At 37.1% G+C, this 19,193-nt stretch overlaps 1 protein-coding gene across 1 annotated transcript in view; it reads right to left on the bottom strand.

Moving 5' to 3' along the window:
• Positions 1-2,981: 2,981 nt before the first annotated feature.
• The window catches only part of KCNH5 (potassium voltage-gated channel subfamily H member 5), a 313,865-nt gene continuing 297,653 nt past the window's right edge, over positions 2,982-19,193 (bottom strand). The window contains exon 11 of the mRNA XM_082734149.1: positions 2,982-9,670. Coding sequence (XP_082590275.1) covers positions 8,723-9,670 — 948 coding nt within the window. The 3' untranslated portion in view covers positions 2,982-8,722. The remainder of the gene's footprint in view (positions 9,671-19,193) is intronic.

Genomic DNA, 19,193 nt, shown 5'->3' with positions numbered 1-19,193 from the left:
CTTGGTTGTTCTCTGACCAAGTACTTCATTCAGATGTAGTACAAGTCATGAGCTCATTTAAAAAATAATGCAGTGGAAATAGTCAAGGATGAAAGTGAGCTAACCATAAAAAGCTTTGGATAGTATCACTGGGGTCCTCTACAATTGTTATGAAAAAGTGAAATCATCTCTTCCATGGTTACCTCTGGCTGTGTTATCATCAAAGTAAAAAAGATTATTTGAGCTAAGGATCCCAGAGTGTAATGCTGTAATAACCTTGTTTCTTCTCCTTATCGCAACACATTAGCTTTAAAAAAAATCTTAAGAGGGTAAGACAAATAAATCACATTCAGAAAGTTAACATTTTTTTCGTTAGAGAAAATTATTTAAACTTTCTAGAGGAAACATACATACAACAGACCTGTTAAATTTGGAAGTAGTAAAAATTGCCATTCTAAACAGAAATGGTTCATTTGAATAATGTATTTAATAGTGGTTTGGCCAAGAAGGCAACGTCAGTGTAATCAATAAAAAGATCTACATAATCCACTTAAAACTCAGTGCTTCAAAAATAAAATTTAAAAATAAAATCTTTCTAGCATCTCATCCAAATTCCAGTATTAAAAATGGAGAGAAATCATAGAAAAAATCCTGAATGTTTCTTGCTTTCTGTGACCAGCATGCATTACCTTCTTAGGTTAAAATTCAATTGGAAAAGAAAGTGTTAATATCAGTGAGCACAACCTGCCTCTTACTTACTACCACATTTGGCAATTTACCTTTACAGATGCCTTTTGATTGTTGAGAGAAGTGGAGGAAAAGTCCATTATTGGGGTGGAACACCTTGTGCTTAAACAGTTATGACTTCAACCTCTGTCATTTACTCTAACCTTCCATGAAAAATCAAATATTTACACTACAGAGTGAAATTTTTAAGTTATTTTAATTTCAGAAACATTTAAAAGTACATGTCTTAAAAGACTTGGAATTGGTGGTTGGATGAAATGGCCCTTGCAATATCAGCATTCTGTAAAAATCTCTCTAAAGTCTGCCTGCCTCTGATAGAACTTGGCCTTTACCACTCAAGAGCTATGCTATCCTGACAAGTTGCTTTCTCTGTACTTAATAGGGTTGTTGCAAAAATTAAATTTGATAATCTGAATAAAGTGTTTAGCACAGCATTAACCGCGAATGAGCACTCAATAAATACAAGCTAAATTAACTTATTTAACTTCTAAGCCTGAAGGTCAAGAAGCAGATAGATTTCATTCAGTCTTCTCTACTCCTTTGCCTTCATCATTTTCCTGATTCCCAGTCCAAATCTCCATGGTTTTGACCATCATAAAGCAGACAAACACACTGGTCTCATCATGAAATTCAAGAGATCGACTATCTCAAGTTAGAAGACAGACTAATACTCTTATAACATCTGGCACAGTAGGCATGAAAAAACTTCTAGCTCCTATCTCCCTTTCCTACATAACATGACTCAGAATTTTAATTAGAAGGTAGGAGCAAATACAAATTTTAGTACTATCTAAACAAGTATATCGGCAAAAACGTTAACCTGTTTTCACTTTACTGAAATAATTTTTCACTCTCAAACTTCACCATGCAGTTTAATAAATTTACGCAACAGAGAATGAAAAAGTTAACTGCCTTTCTCTACATGGAAGATGATTTGTTTGGTTCTGTGTATTTGTGCAGACACAAGTGTTTTTGAGAGGTAGAGGACAGGAAAGACATGGTAGTAGAACTCCATTGTGTTTCCCTGGCTTCTGGACTTGGGTAAGAGATATTTTCTCCCCTCAATGAATGGTTAAGAACCAATTATTTTATATAAAATGCTTTGAAGATTAAATATTAGTAACACTTCACATGGACACTGTTTAACAACTTGATTTGTTTGATATAATTAGGCATCATAATTCTATTATTTTCTAAATACAGAATGTTCATTTTTTTAGTGCTTCTCATCTTCACATCCTTTATAACTCCAAACTGATTTTCACTATAACTTTTGGAAATATCACCACATATAAGAATTATAAATTAAATTATGAGAATTCTAAGTTAAATTTCATTATCATGAAAACAAAATAAAGATCAAATTTATAATTACATGAATCTTTATCTTCATTATTTCCAATGTAGAAAAAGATGTGGGGTCAAAGAAAAAAATTTATCTTTATGTCTTTTTTTTTTTAATTGTTTTTGGGGGAAAATTATCAAGGATGGAAAATAAAACCAGCAAAATACAGAGTAAGTATTTTATCCTAATATAAGAAGAGTCTATTGGTCTGTAAATGTTAAACATACAGAATAACTCACATTTCTAGGAAGAGAATTACAAAGTCATTTTTTGTAACATCTAAATCTCCAGTCCTAGAAATATTCTAAATTAGAAGAGCTGGGTAAAATCCAGGAGATAAAAAACTTGTAAATATGTGAAAAATTAAAAGGCAACTTTATAGATGAAAAAAAAAAAGGTGAATGGCAAATGCCAAAATGAAGTAGTACAGATACTGTTTGCGAGTGATGATTCTGTGGAAATAAAGTTGAGGGAAAATATTTTATCAAAGACCTAAATTTCACAGGAAAGAGGCATGAAAAGCCCAAACGTGTCTCTTTTAATAAGTCCATTCTATAATTTCATTGTTAAAACTGCATTTTTCATAATTCATCTATGGGTACTTGAAACATCTCTCATAAGCTTTTATTTAAGGATGAGAAAAAAAATGATACTAAAGAGAAATGTATGCCCCGTCGATACGTTTGACTTTATTACTCGCTTAAGTCCTCAGATTACATTGGGTTTTGTAATAAACATTATTTATTGTTTAGGAGTCTTTGACACTTGGAAATGCATCCACATTTGTTCTTTTGTTTTGTCTGGTGACGTGCCAGTGAGAAAAATAAGCTACAATGAAAGAGACGTGGATGTTATGGTTTTCTGTTAAAAAAAAAAAAAAAACCTTTTTGTTGCCCCTCCACAATTTTTTTTTTTTTTTGAGGATTAATGGAAGATCCAGACAGTCAATCCTTCTTATGGAAAAGGCTGCACATACTTACACAGAACCATCAATAAAAGTAATGTTTATAAGGCAGTGTATACCAGTAAAGCTAAGACAATAGAAAAAAGTTTTATATAAACTCACCAGACTCGATCTGGTGCATCCATAGGTGTTACCAAGGACATGCTTAGATCTAAATTGTGACCACCATCATGCTCCTCTGGAGATTTTTCCAAAGACAGGAATAGAAATCCTGACTTGGACCCCAGGAGCTCATGTAGCCTGGCATTACTAACCTATTTAAAACCTGACTCTTGTTTTTGTTCTGATTGTGTAGCCCCACACACATCACCTCTTGGTTTATTTTCCTGGACCAAAATAGGAACATTTCCTTTAAAGTCAAGTTGACCTATGTCAACCCTCTAAAAAAATCATATACATCATTCCATAATTGTAAGAGTTTTTGTTATCTGAGTGGTAACAACATGTAGGCTCTAAGTACAAAGTTTACACTGAGAGCAAATTGATTGAAAATATTTATTTACGTATGAGTGAAATGCAGCTGTGATTTGGAACATCATGGGCCTGTCACAGCAGATACAAATATAAATGCTGTCAACTATTTAGCAAATAAAAAATGTTAGAATGGATAGTAAAACTTCATGGTCATTGATGAATGAACCCCTTAAATCTCCCTTAATATTTCTTATATGTATCAGGCATTTATAACCAATCCTTCTTTAACTTGAGAAATTACGTCTGCTTTCAAAATGATGCCTAATTCCTAGTTTGTAATAACAGTTTTAAAATTCTGATGTGAAAGATTAGAAAACCTATTAAGATACCAAAATGTCTCTCGTCATGTTTAAGATTTGCCTCCTTGTTTCTGGTGCCTTTGTTAATTGTTGTTTCACAAAGGATCACTACAAATGTAGTGACTGCAGGTTTGAATGTATTCTTTGGGTTATAAGACTCTCTTTGCAGACTTAACCAATGTCAACAAAATGAATACCATTTTCAAAAATAAAATGTTTATACGTTTTAAGTGGCTTCCTAGAGTTATCAGTCTTACTAATCACATATTGTAACTTTTTAAAAGAGAATACTCTAATTTAGGACACAATAACATGAGTGGTTTTTTTAAATACAAGTGGTTTTCCTTTTTTTGACTTTTTTTCCTAGGTCAAGATATACATTGAAAAGTCAATTGGTTATTGGAAGAGATTCTTTCACAACTAAGAATTTTGTTTTAAGAACATCTGCCCACATGAAGCCATGTGTTGAGTAAGTCAATGATTATTTTTATATAAAAATTTGAAAGATGAAATGCTCTGTATCATGAATACTCACCAATTATCTTTTACTTTTTCTCAGAAGATTGAGAATTTCTGCTGAGCAGTATGACTACATTGAATAAGCAAAAATCATAATATTTACATGCCTTTTTCTCTCCTCTCAAAAGACCTTCACTCTTGCCATGTTTATTTAATTAATAGTACTAAATTTCCAGATAACTTTCTTTTGCTCACATACCAGTGGCTAATAATTATTTAGCCATCAATACCTTGCCCCACCAATCTCTGACCAGAGAAATCTCCTCTAAACCCTAGAAAAATATTTAGGGAGAACATCCCAGCTGATCTTCTATGAAAGAAAGAAAAAAACTAATAATTTATCTTAATGTGATTTTCATTTGAGAAGAAGATGATTTCCCACTGACCTTACATCTTGATATAAAAATGGAGCACTTCTTATCTTCATTTCAGTATTTATTGGTGGGGAAATTGAAGCCCAGACACACCAAAGAACAGTTAATTTGCCAAAGTTACACTGTAATTGTGGCAAAGCTAGATTCAGAATCCAAGACAGAGCTCAGATACTAATCCTGGGATGTTTTCCAAAAAAATTGTTCTTTCTTCTCTCCTTTTCCATCAAGACCACAAGAGCAATATTCTTATATGTAACAAAATATTAAAACACAACATTCACATAATTACAAAATATTCATATTTTAAAGTTTTCCATGTATGATATGTACATTTTAGATAAATTTTCTCATTACCTACATAAAATTTTGGAAGAGACATAAAATAGCTTAAAAGATAAAAATTATACAAGATAGTAAAATTCATTAATATGACACATAATTCCACCAGTACCAGCCACTGCACACTTTAAAAACAGTCTCTGCTCTGAAGACTAATGTTTTTAAAGTTTCCTGAAAGAATCCAGTGATTTAAAAATAGAACAGCAAATGGGCCAGATCTCAGGAGAACAAAATCTCCTTAAAGGAAGCTGTGGTTTGCATTTGGGCCCCAATAGGATTATTTTTCAAAATGACATTTTTGTTAGTTGTCATAATTAATATTCTTGTTAATGTACTGGGAACTCCAGGGGGCATATACCTGTCCTTAAAAGCAGTTTAAAATCCCAAATTTTCTAATTCTTTTGCTCTGATCTACATACGTTTTTTTGAAACTGAGTACTTAGGACAGTTGTATTTCTATACATACTGTGAAACTGGTGTCATAATAAAAATTTTCCATTTTAACAATGATGTATCTGTCTCTATTCAATATCTATGCCCAAACCATTCTAAGTACTATTTATGTCATTATGGGACACTAGTAGCTTTGGTTTTGTCATCTGCCTTTTGTGTGCCTGTGTTGTCTTTATCTTAAGATCTTCTATCTACAAGATCATATTCAGTGCAATACTATCCTAATACAGACTGGCAAAACTTGTCATTATGATGCACGGCTCACATTTCTATTTTTGTTTGACTTTTACTATTAGATTACAACCATCTGTCTAGGGTACAGCATCTGACCGTCTGCATCATCATAGAAAAATATTGAAGGTATGTACGTTGCTTTGGAAAATGTTTGGATTTTAAATATGTATCTATTTACTCCTATTAGTACATTGTTCAGAAATATAATAATAAAAATTTTACTCTGGATGCACCAAAAGCATCTGTACAGTGTAAGAATAAAACATGCAGTCGTCTGGTCCCCCAAAAGAGAATCTACTGTCTGTGTACCAGCCAAGGCAACACAGAGCAGGACTGTATCATTATTGCATGTATTAAAGCAAGTGTTCACCCTTCACTCAAATCCGGGTAAGTTCAACTGGTAAGAATTGTAGAATCTGGGAACCTAAAAGACTACTCTATATACAGTGATGCTGAACACATGCATTTCTGCTGAGAACAGTAGACTGCCTTCAGCACCTCGTCATGTCATGCACATAGGAACACAGGTGACTGGAAAAGAATAGTGTGATAACTGCACCATAAATAAGCAATTGATACTTTTCCCTCCTTGAGGACAACCTGGGGGAGTTCAAAACCATGTTTCTTGCTCATGTATATGAACAATAATATTGTAGGTCAATTGAGTCAATGGCAGAACACAGCCAATATTTGCACCACTCATGAGCAAAGATTGCAACATCAGATTGCCCTGCTGTTTTAGTCGTTCTGACACAGCTTTACACCAATGGTTATTTTTTGAAGCATGTGGCTAAGGTTAGACTGACCATTTCTGTATGCAGATTATTTTTACCATTCATTTTACCTTTAAAAGCTTAACCAAGCTTGTCTCATACACCATTAAATAGAAAAATACCCTGAAATTCAATAAATGTCAGAGGTCCAGAAAAAAGTACCGTCCTCACCATGGAAGCAACCTAAGTCTCAGTTTCAAGGCTGATTCCTTATAATGTGAGGGCCAGATTTTCTTGTGCCTGTGATAGGTTGATGTTGGTTGGTAGGTAGCATAGCATGGAGACATGCTCCCCTGGAAATTTCCATGCTGAGTAATGGAAGTTGTGGGCACAAAGAAGGGGAAATGGAACCCATGGCACATTCTATCTGTTCTGAGACTCCTGGATTTTAGAGGCACATCTTGTGGGCATGTGAAGAAGCTCTAGTAGAAATTCTAAAATACCAATTGTTTTTGTAAATTGCTGTGTTCTGCACTTCTCCAGTCTGATTGCAATAACTTGTCTTTCAGTTCTGGTGGTTTTGTTTGGGGATGCTGGGACACAGTAAGAAAAGCTCATAAAAATGGCAACGGTAGGTCAAAAAATCTCCTTTGATTTTGCTATCATGTTGTGTATGTTGTTAACATATATGTACAGATGGTCCGATAATGTACAAATTACCGGAGTCTATTTTCAACTTGATGCAAACTTAAACATGCACGCACCAGTTTAAAATTATGCCTCTTTGATCAACTTCACAAAATATACTTTGGTCAAAAGAAAGAAACTTTTCTGGGTTCTTACAAATGAACATGTATTTTATTCTCAATACATACCATTTAAGGGACTAACTATACACAAGTGTTTGTTACTTTTTTTTTTTTTTAGTTGATTATAGGCACTTTCTAAGAAGAGGATTTAGGACTCAAAAGACTCTGAAATTCAGTCTTTAGTACCCTCCTTTCATAAATAGATCTGCCTGAGCCACAGTAGTCTAGTGTAGCAATTCAGCAGAAGTTCTACAGTAGAACTGTGTGCAAAAAAGCTTTAGAAAATTGTAACCAGAATAAAATTATAGAAAAGCAGTTATCTGAACTGAGCAACTTAACATCTACTTCTTAGGTTTTTTCCTAACCATGTTTGATGTGCTATCCCTATAAACATTGTTAAGAATCATGTGTGAACGGTTCTGTACCTGTGTTTCACCCTAAGTTACAGATATGCTACAAAAACTATCTGTTTACATTCATTTTTATTTATATCATTATAGTTATTATTTTGATACGATTACTCAAATGTGTTTTGTTTCTTTGCCAAGAGCCTTTCAACCTCACCCTTGAACAAGTTTTAGAAACACAAATTTAGAACATTCATCACATCTGAAAAACCAGCATCACTAATGTGAATTGTTAAAAGGCCCTTTTACCCTGTGGTGCAGTTTTTCTATAATAATATACACTATATTAATAGTTCCATATTTATGGGGTTGATAAAATCAGCTAAGATGGCAGCTGTTCTCCAAGACGGAGGGAGTAGGGATTTCCTTACATAAGAGTAAATGATTACTATCTAAGTACAGTGTTTAAAAAGGAGAGGTATAGTTGAGCAAAAATGCAATTCATGCACAAAACTCATAGCAATACGTTCTCAATATCCCACACTGCTATCTGATTTAGGCAACAAAACAGTCATTTAGATGGAGCAAACACTGCCTGTTGGGGAAAATAACCTAACACTAAGTTACAGAAAAATATCCTATGAAAAGAGATTATAAAATGGTACCAACAGTCTAAAAGGTTGAACCCTCCCTTGGCATTAATCTCTAATTTTAACTTAACAGAATAGTGAGAAAATGACAGCTCGATATACTCAGCCTGAGATCAAATTTGTCATGGCAACATTGGCAGGTTGGACCCTGATTCTTCAAATGTTACATTGCCTTGGTTAACAAAAATCATACTTTTTTTTTTGTATTAGAATAGAGATTATAAATAAATGTAAAGTGTGCATGCAGTCAACTGCATAATATACAAGCAATATCTATGTTTTAAATAATCATCTTCTTTGGCAGGCCAGAATCCAGCTGGACATGCAGTATTTACATATCAAAATCCATAGTGTGTTCATCATATTGAAAGCAAGTGAAAATATATAGATGTATATACGGTATATACACACATATGTATATAGATGTATATACTGTTTTTAATATATTAACAAATATATATGTGTAGGTATATTTATTAAAAGTGGATTTCATCTTTGTCAGATTCAGGTGACTCAGGCCTTGAAACACTAAAAATATCCTGACATGGTATCTGGGGAGGTACTTGGAGTGGCATTTGGGATTTGGGAGAAGAGGTCTGGGGCACGCTTTTTTCAGAGAGTATTTTTAAAATTTCTGCCACCTGCTTTTCCAGGGCAGTCATTCTGCAGCTTAGCAGCTGAATGTCCTCTTTGAGTTCATGCTTGACTTCCTGCAGTGTGGTTTGTAAGGCCTGCTCTGGGATGGGATAAAAGGGGTGCTTGGCGTCAGCCTGAATCGGGCTGTGCTCCAGCGGACTCCGGGCCTCTCCGGCCTTATCCAGACGAAGGTCACTTTTTGTAATCCCACTGTCACAAGAATCTGTTTTCCTTAATGGGTTTTTGGTAACGCTGTTCTCCGAATCGCTGCCCTTGGGGTCCTCTGACAGTAGCCCCATGGACTCGGCTTTCGTGACATTATTCCAGTCTTCCTTTTTCTCCTCATGCGCCCCCATGGTATTCTTGAGTCGCAGCCATCCCCTCCCATTTCCGTTCTTCATCCTGATCGGGCTGTTGACTTTGAGGCATTTGGGGTCAGCACCGCCATTGGGCTTGAGTTCCATGGCCTCACGGTTGTTTTGCTTGAGGGACTCGCTGGTTTTCACGTAAGCCAGAGACGTCTGGATGGGCGTGATCTGCGACACAGTGACCACACTGGTGCCCGTGATGGAGGCTCCATTCTGTAAGGAGCGGCTTTCTACCTGAACCTGGTTCCGCTCGGGGTCGCTCTGGGTGGACCCCTGATTCCGCAGCTCCTTCTGCTGCTTGAACTTCTGGAAGAGCTTTCGGACCGGGTGGTCCACGGGGATGCTGAGGGTGACCTCGTTCTTCTGCCTGAGGCGCTCCTCTTCCTCTTTCTTCACGTCACTGATTTTTCGGAAAATGATCTGTGGAGGGAGAGAGATGTTCAGAACGTGATTATAAACCTAGATGGACTGCTAATCGTGTGACGGGATGCTGGATAAACTTTGTTTTACTAAGGAAACCCTCAAACGCAAGGTAAGATCACTTCGGAAGGGAAAAAATACCTCAGTGCCATTTAATGGATGCAGTATACTGAGAACTCACCATAGGAGCACCGACTTAGCTTATGTCATCCTACTCTCTTGCATACAGGAAGGGGAATGTAATGGAGAGAGAGCTGAAGAGAGGTACTTGCTTTCTTTTTTTCTTTCATTTAAATTTTTTTTAATTTGAATTCAATGTAGTTGACATATAGTATATTATTAGTTTCAGAGGTAGAATTTAGTGATGCATTACCTGCTTTTAACACTCAGTGCTCATTCCATCAAGTCCCTTACTTAATACCCACCACCCAGTTAAGAGAGGTACTTGCTTTCTAGTTTATGTTCTCATTTAATAGAAAACATATAAATGCATATGTTAGTATATATGTGTTTGCCATATATGTGTAAGGAAAACATTAAATTTCCTCGCATCTTTATTTCTTGTATGTTTTCCTTTTATATACCAATATATTCAGTATCATTTTTAATAACATCCCCTGCTTAGGGGTTAAATTATGAGTTCCAGGCTATAAAAGTACCAAAATGTTAGACAGTTTACTAACATAGCACCTATGATGGGCGGGGGGAGGGATTACATTTATTTAGGTGTACAGAACTAGGATCTGTAAGTAAAAGTTCCTGAGAGATAAATACCAGCTCAAAATATACTTCATTTTAAGCTGCTCTTTATTGAATAAAGAGCCTTGAAAACTGATGAACTTCACACCACTAAAATATCCCAATAGAAGTAAGCATGTTGTCCATGTAATACTATCACGGGGTGGGAGATTGGACTCTCAAATTTCAATATTCCTTAAAATTTTTTTACTGTTAGTATTCATTTTTTCTCTCATCATTATTCCAACCTACTTACAGGTTCTTCTTATCTTTTTTTTTTTAAAGATTTTTATTTTATTTTATTTTATTTGACAGAGGGAGAGATCACAAGTAGGCAGAGAGGCAGGCAGAGAGAGAGGAGGGGAAGCAGGCTCCCCACTGAGCAAAGAGCCTGATGCGGGGCTCGATCCCAGGACCCCGAGATCGTGACCTGAGCCGAAGGCAGAGGCTTTAGCCCACTGAGCCACCCAGGCGCCCCTCTTCTTACCTTTTGAAATATTATAAACAATTTCAGTGTAAAGTGTTTCTCCCACTCAGATTTCAGTATTCATAATTTTCTGTGCATATTTCCAGAAGTTTTTTTTATTAAGTTTTTTACTTCCAGAATTAACATACAATGTTCTGTTCAACCTAGTGATTCAACACACTCCATACATTACCCAGCGCCCATCTCGACAAGTGCACTTCTTAATCCCCATCACCTGTTTCCCCCATTCCCCACCTACCTCTCCTCTGGCAACCATGAGTTTCTTCTCTACAGTTAAGAGTCTGTTTCCTGGTTTCACTCTCTCTTTCTTTTCCCTTTGCTCATTTGTTTTGTTTTTTAAATTCCACATATGAATGAAATCATATGATATTTGTCTTCCAGTCTCTTTCTATGAAGCCAGCATTACCTTGATCCCTGAACCAGGCAGAGACCCCATCCAAAAGGAGAATTTCAGACCAAAATCCCTGATGAATATGGATGCCAAGATTCCCAACAAGATCCTAACTAACAGGATCCAACAGTACATTAAAAAGATTATCCACCATGACCAAGTGGGATTTATCCATGGGATGCAAGGGTGGTTCAACATTCGCAAATCAATCAATGTGATAGAACAAATCAATGAGGGAAGAACAACATGGTCCTCTCGAATGATGCAGAAAAAGGAACTGTTCCTGGTTAAAACTCTTCAAAGTATAGGGATAGAGGGAACATTCCTCATCTTCATAAAATATAAGAAGAACCCAAAGCGAATAATATTCTCATGGGGAAAAACTGACAGCCTTCCCCTTGAGATCAGGAACACAACAAGGATGCCCACTCTTGTCACTGTTGTTCAACATTGAAAGTCCTAGCAACAGCTATCAGAAAACACAAAGAAATAAAAGGTATTCAAATTAGCAAAGAAGAAGTCAAACTCTTCTCTTTGCAAATGACATACTTTAATATCAAAAACTCTACTCCCCAAATTACTAGAACTCATACAGCAATTCAGTAATGTGGCAGAATACAAAATCAGTGCACAGAAATAAGTTGCTTTCTTATACATTAATAATGAAAATATAGAAAGGGAAATTAGAGAATCGATTCTATTCACTATAGCACCAAGAGCCATAAGATACCTTGAAATAAACCTAACCAAAGAGGTAAAGAATCTGTACTTGAGGAACTACAGAACGCTCATGAAAGAAACTGAAGATATCAAAAGATTGAAAAGCATTCCATGCTCATGGATCAGAAGAATAAACATTGTTAAAATGTCTATACTGCCCAGAGCAATCTGTACTTTCAGTGCCATCCCGATCAAAATTCCACTGGCATTTTTCAAAGTACTGGAACAAACAACCCTAAAATTTGTATGGAATCAGAAAAAAACCTAAATCACAAAGGAAATGTTGAAGAAGAATAACAAAGCTGGGGCTTCACGTATGTTCCATAAAGAACTCCTCAAGCTCAACACACACAAAACAGATAAGCACATCAAAAAATGGGCAGAAGACATGAAAAGATGCTTCTCCAAAGAAGACATACAGATGGCTAACAGACACATGAAAAAATGTTCATCATCATTACTCATCAGCGAAATTCAAATCAAAACCACACTGAGATACCACCTTATACCAGGTAGAATGGCCAAAATTAACAGGACAGGAAACAACAAGTGTTGTGGAGAAAGGATGTGGAGAAAGGGGAATCCTCTTACACTGTTGGTGGGAATGTAAGTTGGGGTGGCCACTTTGGAAAACAGTGTGGAGATTCCTTAAGAAATTAAAAATAGAGCTACCCTTTGATCCTGCAATTGCATTACTGTGTATTTACCCCAAAGATACAGATGTAGTGAAAAGAAGGGCCATCTGTACCCCAATCATCACAGCAGCAATGGCCACCAAAGTGGAAAGAGCCAAGATGCCCTTCAACAGACGAATGGATAAAGAAGATATGGTCCATATATACAATGGAATATTACTTAGCCATCAGAAAGGACAAATACCCAACTTTTGTATCAACATGGACAGGACTGGAGGAGATTATGCTGAGCGAAATAAGTCAAGCAGAGAAAGTCAATTATGATATGGTTTCACTCATTTGTGGAGTACAAGGAGTAACATGGAGAACATTAAGAAAAGGAAAGGAAAAAAGAATTGGGGTAAATCAGAGGGGGAGATGAAGCATGAAAGACTGTGGACTCTGAGAAACAAACAGGGTTTTGGAGGGGAGAAGGATGGATGGGTGGGTGAGCCTGGTGGTGGGTATTAAGCAGGGCACATATTGCATGAACAGTGGGTATGGTGCATGGACAGTGAATCTTGGAACACTGAAAAATTAAAAATTTCAGGGGCTGGGCGCCTGGGTGGCTCAGTGGGTTGGGCCGCTGCGTTCGGCTCAGGTCATGGTCTCAGAGTCCTGGGATCGAGTCCCACATCGGGCTCTCTGCTCAGCAGGGAGCCTGTTTCATCCTCTCTCTCTGCCTGCCTCTCTGCTTGTGATCTCTCTCTGTCAAATAAATAAAAAAATCTAAAAAAAAAAAAAAAGATGGATTTAAAAAAAAGAATCACAATTTTCTGAGGCTGGCAAAATTACTTCATCACCCTCTCTCATTAATTTATTGGTTAGATTGGAGATATATGGCAAGTGCATAGCATACAAGAGACACTTAAAATATTTTGGTTCTCTCCATTGAACTCTCATAAAATACTTTCTATTTGAAACCATCTCCAGCACCTCTTGAGGATTCAATAGCTTCCAGAGTAACATTACAAACATCAGTTTATACTAGAAACCAATACTAGTGATGGTCACTTAACAGAAAAGTCAGGGAGATAGCAATCCTCTAAGAGCACACTTTCTAAATTGAGACTGATGCACTAAACACAGCTTATTAAGTGGTAATGATATGTATTTTAAAATAAATATTCTCTAAATTCAATAAATGTCTATAAAGACCAGCATATTTTTCCCCTCTCTGGTGGCACATGAAATTGATTTTTTTTTTTGTAAGAATTTTACTTATCTATTTGACAGAGAGAGAGAGCAGGCACAAGCAGGGGGAGTGGGAGGGTAAGAAGCAGGCTCCCCACTAAGCAGGGAACCCGACATGGGGCTCTATCCCAGGACCCTGGGATCATAACTTGAGCTGAAGGCAGATGCTTAACAGACTGAGCCACCCAGGTATCCCAAAATTGGATCTTTTAAATCATGTAATACTTACCTGACAGTCTGACATCAAAGTTCCAGCATAATATTTCAAAGGGTTGACATGTTCCTCATGCTTCCTAAGTAAACAGAGCTTATACTGAGCCTTCACAATATTAAATTCAAACATGAACACAGATACCATATTCCTTTTCCATTCCTCTTCATTAAAAAGGTACTCAGTTTGGTTTTAGAAACTGACATGAGGGACAAATAACTGTCCACATCCTCCTTCCCACTCAACTCTGACCTTTTTGTTTTTTTAAAGGTAGCTCCTTAGCCTTGGATATATACAGCCTTAGTGTGATGTAGTAACTGAGAGCTGCATTTATATATACGATAAAAGGATCTGTTTCAATGCTACTGGTATATAATAGACAAAAATATTACTATCTCTGTAGTACCCATGTGTACTGTTATGTGAAGTTCACAGTTTTTAGAAATTATATTGAAATATTTGGTGTCCCTAGAACTGAATATTTGTTGGCATCTTAGCCAAAAGCATTATGCTTTAAATTTTCAATATCAAAGCTAATGACTGCTTATAATTATTGTGTGCTTAGCAAGTTCAGAATGTTTAGTGATTTAAGCCCACGTAAAACAGCAATAAAAGAAGCCTTCTGCAGTTTCCCTGGCCACCATCTGGCCCCTCCCCACAAACCAAGAGCAAACAAAGGTGTCTGGACTGCTACTATTAAGCTGAGAACCGAGACGCCAAACTGCCTAGTACAAAGGAGTCCTGTCCCAGAACCAGGGGGCCAGTCTGCATCAGGGGACAAATGAGATAGAACTGGGCTGGCATATGGCATATTTGGCCACCATGAAGATAAAAAAGGAATTGAGAAAGAAAAGAGATTTGGGATATCAGAATCCTAAGTGCTGCACATTGTTCCTTTCTCTCCATCTCCCCACTCCAGGGGGATAGGAGATGAGGTGGAGCTAGACTTAGCCCCTGGAGCTTGAGGGGTACTTACACACATTGAGACAGGCCCTGACTTCTCATCTGGACTTTGCAGAGAGCAGGACCCATGAGTTTACTCTCCAGAGCCAACAAAGCCTGCTTTAAAAAAAAGCATAAACCCTCTTTTATGAGGAGGGGAAAGGTTCACCTCCTCGTGTCTACCCATACTTCTTGTGTGCCTGGAGGGGCATGGTTAGGGTCCCCACCGGTCCAGGAACTACAGAAGGTGGACAATTGTGATTTAAGCCCCCTGGAAGCGAGATGAGGCAAAGGTACTTCAAGAAGGGGGAGAAGTCACTACACTCTGTAGGACCCCTGCTGCCAGGGCCTTTCAGACCAATAAATATGCACACAGTAAATCAGCCCAGTCACTGGTGCAGCCAGCTCAAAGGCCAAGGCTCTGAGGAGTTACCACAAGCTCTCCAGGTCTCACAGACAAGCCCTGGGTGTGAAGCGGACCCCCACCCCTCCCCTTAGTAGTGGGTCCTTAGGCAATCAGAGAAAGCAGAACCAGGTGCAGAGAGAGGGCTGGGAAGAGAGAGTCATGAGGAAATTTCCTACCCAAGCTACAGAATTTGACCTGGAGCCCAGGTGAAAACAATAATACTTGGCTTCGGCCAACTATTTACCATAACCAAGCTTTTAGCCAGAGGCAACTTTATAAAAATGACTGGGTTAGATGGAGTTTACTGAATGAGGTGAAATTTACTCTTTCTTTTGGCTGTAGAATGTAAAGTATGACTTATTAAAAAATAGTTACTAAGGGGCGCCTGGGTGGCTCAGTGGGTTAAAGCCTCTGCCTTCAGCTCAGGGCATGATCCCAGGGTCCTGGGATCGAGTCCTTGGGCTCTCTGCTCAGCGGGGAGCCTGCTTCCTCCTCTCTCTCTGCCTGCCTCTCTGCCTACTTGTGGTCTCTGTCTGTCAAATAAATAAAATCTTTAAAAAAAAAAAAGTTACTAAAAGTTTGCATATAGCAAAGGGCCACTTCCACACGTGTATTACCTCCTTTAACTCTCATAACTGCTCTTTGATATAGGTCCTATTATTCTCAAGTTCCGAAGAGCAAACTGAGGCACAGAGAGTCGATTTGGTGGTTTGCCCCAGATCACCCAAGGAGTCAGTGGCCGGGATAAATCCAAGAAGTCCAGTTGCAAGCAGTGCAACCATTACACTCTACTGCAGCTCTGTAAGGTAATTCTAACACTTCCTCCTGGACCCACCAAGATATAGGTAGTTGAGTGGGTAAAGTAGGGAATGATGTAGCAGTTTCACACCCCACAGATAACCCTTCACAGAACATTTGCCATGGTGCACCAACCCTGAAAGCAGTGACTTAAAGGACCACAGCTCTGTGCTTGCTGGGGAAGGTGTTAGGAGAGGCAACTTCTAAGCCATCCTATTCTCAAAGGCAAAGCCTTTAAAATACATGCTGCATTTTGTAGCATCTTGCTCTCTTTAAGGTAGCTTTTGGGTTTTCTTTTAACTTGTTTCTATTTACATTAAATACCCTGGCTTTACGAAAAACAGGGCAGGGTGGGTCAAAAGGTATAGTCTTCCCTGGACTCTAATACCATTCTTGATCCCACTACTACATAATGCACTTGTTTATGGGGGCAGAGATTTTTGTCTCTTTTACTATGTGCTATATCTCTAGACTCTCCAACAGTGTTACACTGAAGGTCCTCAATAAGTAAATGTTATTCACCAATAAAATCCTCATACATTCAGCGAAGTATATTTGTGATAGTTCTATGAATAAAAATTACTACAAATGGGAAGATTTTCTGCTTTTTAAACATTATTTTTCAGTTCCTAAACAATGAGTCAATGATATCTATATTCTTGTAATTGATCATGAATGTCTACTCTTATTTCCTCACTTGGAGACAAACACAACATCATCTACCTCCTGGCATCCTCAGCACCTAGCCCACTGCTGGGCACAAGTAGATAGTTAACAAATGCTGTCTCAATGTAATCACATTCAAACCTTTGACCCACAAATCATTGAAGAACTTGAATGAGAACCTATCTCTGATTCCATTGTAAGGCTGCCATAACGTCTAAGAACTTATTTTCTAGTTGGTGACAATGCCACACTTTTTTTCAGGCACTGAAAATTTTTAAAAAATGAAGAGATGAGGGGCGCCTGGGTGGCTCAGTCGTTAAGCCTCTGCCTTTGGCTCAGGTCATGATCCCAGGGTCCTGGGACTGAGCCCCGCATCAGGCTCCCTGCTAGGCGGGAGGCCTGCTTCTCCCTCTCCTACTGGCCCTGCTTGTGTTCCCTCTCTCACTGTGTCTCTGTCAAATAAATAAATAAAAATCTTTATTTTTTAAAAAAAAGAGAGATGATTTTATCATGATTACAAGTTTAAAGACTAATTATCCACAGAGGTACCACCACAAGTTGAACCATGTCGTATCTGTAAAGGATGATAGCTTTTTGTTCTGTCTTAAATTATAAAGAATGCATTGTAGATAAATAACACAAAACAGCAGGGGTGCCTGATGGAAATAACTCACTGTTTTTCAAAAACATTAAATGTCATAGGCCCTTTCTATAAGTTGTCATAATTTTAAAGATAACTTTATGACCCTAAACTCCAAATTTAAATAACAATGCATTTTCATTACTAAGGAGACTACATTTCATCATAAAAAATAGCATGGTAATTATTCCACATTACGATTACGAGCATGGGCCTTCTCAAATATATTCTGCTGATCCTTCCTTCTAAGAAGTGCTTTTTACCTTTAACGTTTTAATTATGTATATAATAAAATGGTTCAACTTAATAACAGAAGGGAAAGATGGATCAATTTTATCTGGGTAAGCCCTTTAAAAAGAGCATGTTTTTATTTAAATTTTTAAAAAATTTTACCTACTAGTCTTTGACAATTGAAAGATCTACAAATGATAAGCATTTTCATAATTCAGCTGATTTCCTGTGTGGGCAGTGTGTCATACAGAAAGGAAAACATTTCCTGCTAAATGAATACATAAGTTATATAGATTAATTTTACCCAAATATTACGTAGACATGATCATTTTCTCTAGAAAAAAATTTTAATTTCCCCAAAGAAATCATTTTAGAAACTGTGAAAGATCTTAGTATTCATCTAACACATGAATTAAACAATGTAAAAGAAAAATATGTATATCCATGATTCCCCACATGGTATTAAATCAACTTCTAAAACTCTAATATTTGGGGTTTTTTCCCTCTGCATTAATAACCTAGAACCTTTGCACTTGATGTACTCTATTGTCTATCTTTTGTCCAATGGCAAATCAAATTGCTGATGAATACCACAAAAATTAAGGACAAAATTAAAAAAAAGAAAAATCATGAATCAGACTATGACTCCAGCCACACATTTATTGGTAGAACGAACAATAGCCTGTTCTGTTTCTACCAGCAAAGAGGTTTATTTCATTTAAGCTTTTCTTCTCTGTGCTTCATTATGTTCTGTGGAACCCATGCTGGAAGGTTTAATTTATTTAAATGATAAAAGCTTCTTAAACTTAACGGGGAACATGGCCAACTGAGCTTTCCATTTCAAAAGTAGGACATTTGATCATAAAAGCGATATCAAAATTGAATAATTTGAATGTGTACTGAACTTTGAAATCCAATAAAGGCAAGGAAAAAAAGGGTTAGAATCATTTGTTTAATGACACGGATTTGGTGTTACATAATTTGAAGGAAGATAGAGGAGTTTCCCCTCAAATGGCCCATCACTTTCCAGATCTGTGACTCTAGGGAATTGACTAGGAATTTATAGCCATACATGATCAGGCAGAAGCTCGAGTTCATCTGACTCTTACAGGATCTAGTTGGTTTTGTTCTTTTTACTTTTTCTGTTAATGTAAGTCACTAATTCTACCCCTAGTTCTTTCAATCCATTCCAAGCTAAACTAACACAACAAAGCAGGATTGATTAGCCACTATCATGTAAATAACAGAGGCTAAAAGCTCATCTTAATGAAGACCACAGTGAAGGGGCTGAGGCAGATGAAAATTCATTCCATAAATTTTAGACGTGTGAAGGAAAGGTAACAATGACACATCACACTCTATTTTGAAATCTGGCTGCCCTGCTTTACTTCAGCCACTCCTAAGTCCATAAGCTCTTCAAGGACA

This window comes from Mustela nivalis (genome assembly GCF_964662115.1).
Source record: "Mustela nivalis genome assembly, chromosome: 6".
NCBI classification, from domain to species: Eukaryota; Metazoa; Chordata; class Mammalia; order Carnivora; family Mustelidae; genus Mustela; species Mustela nivalis.
The sequence above is the reverse complement of the archived record's forward strand: the minus strand, read 5'-3'. Positions and strand labels throughout refer to the sequence as shown.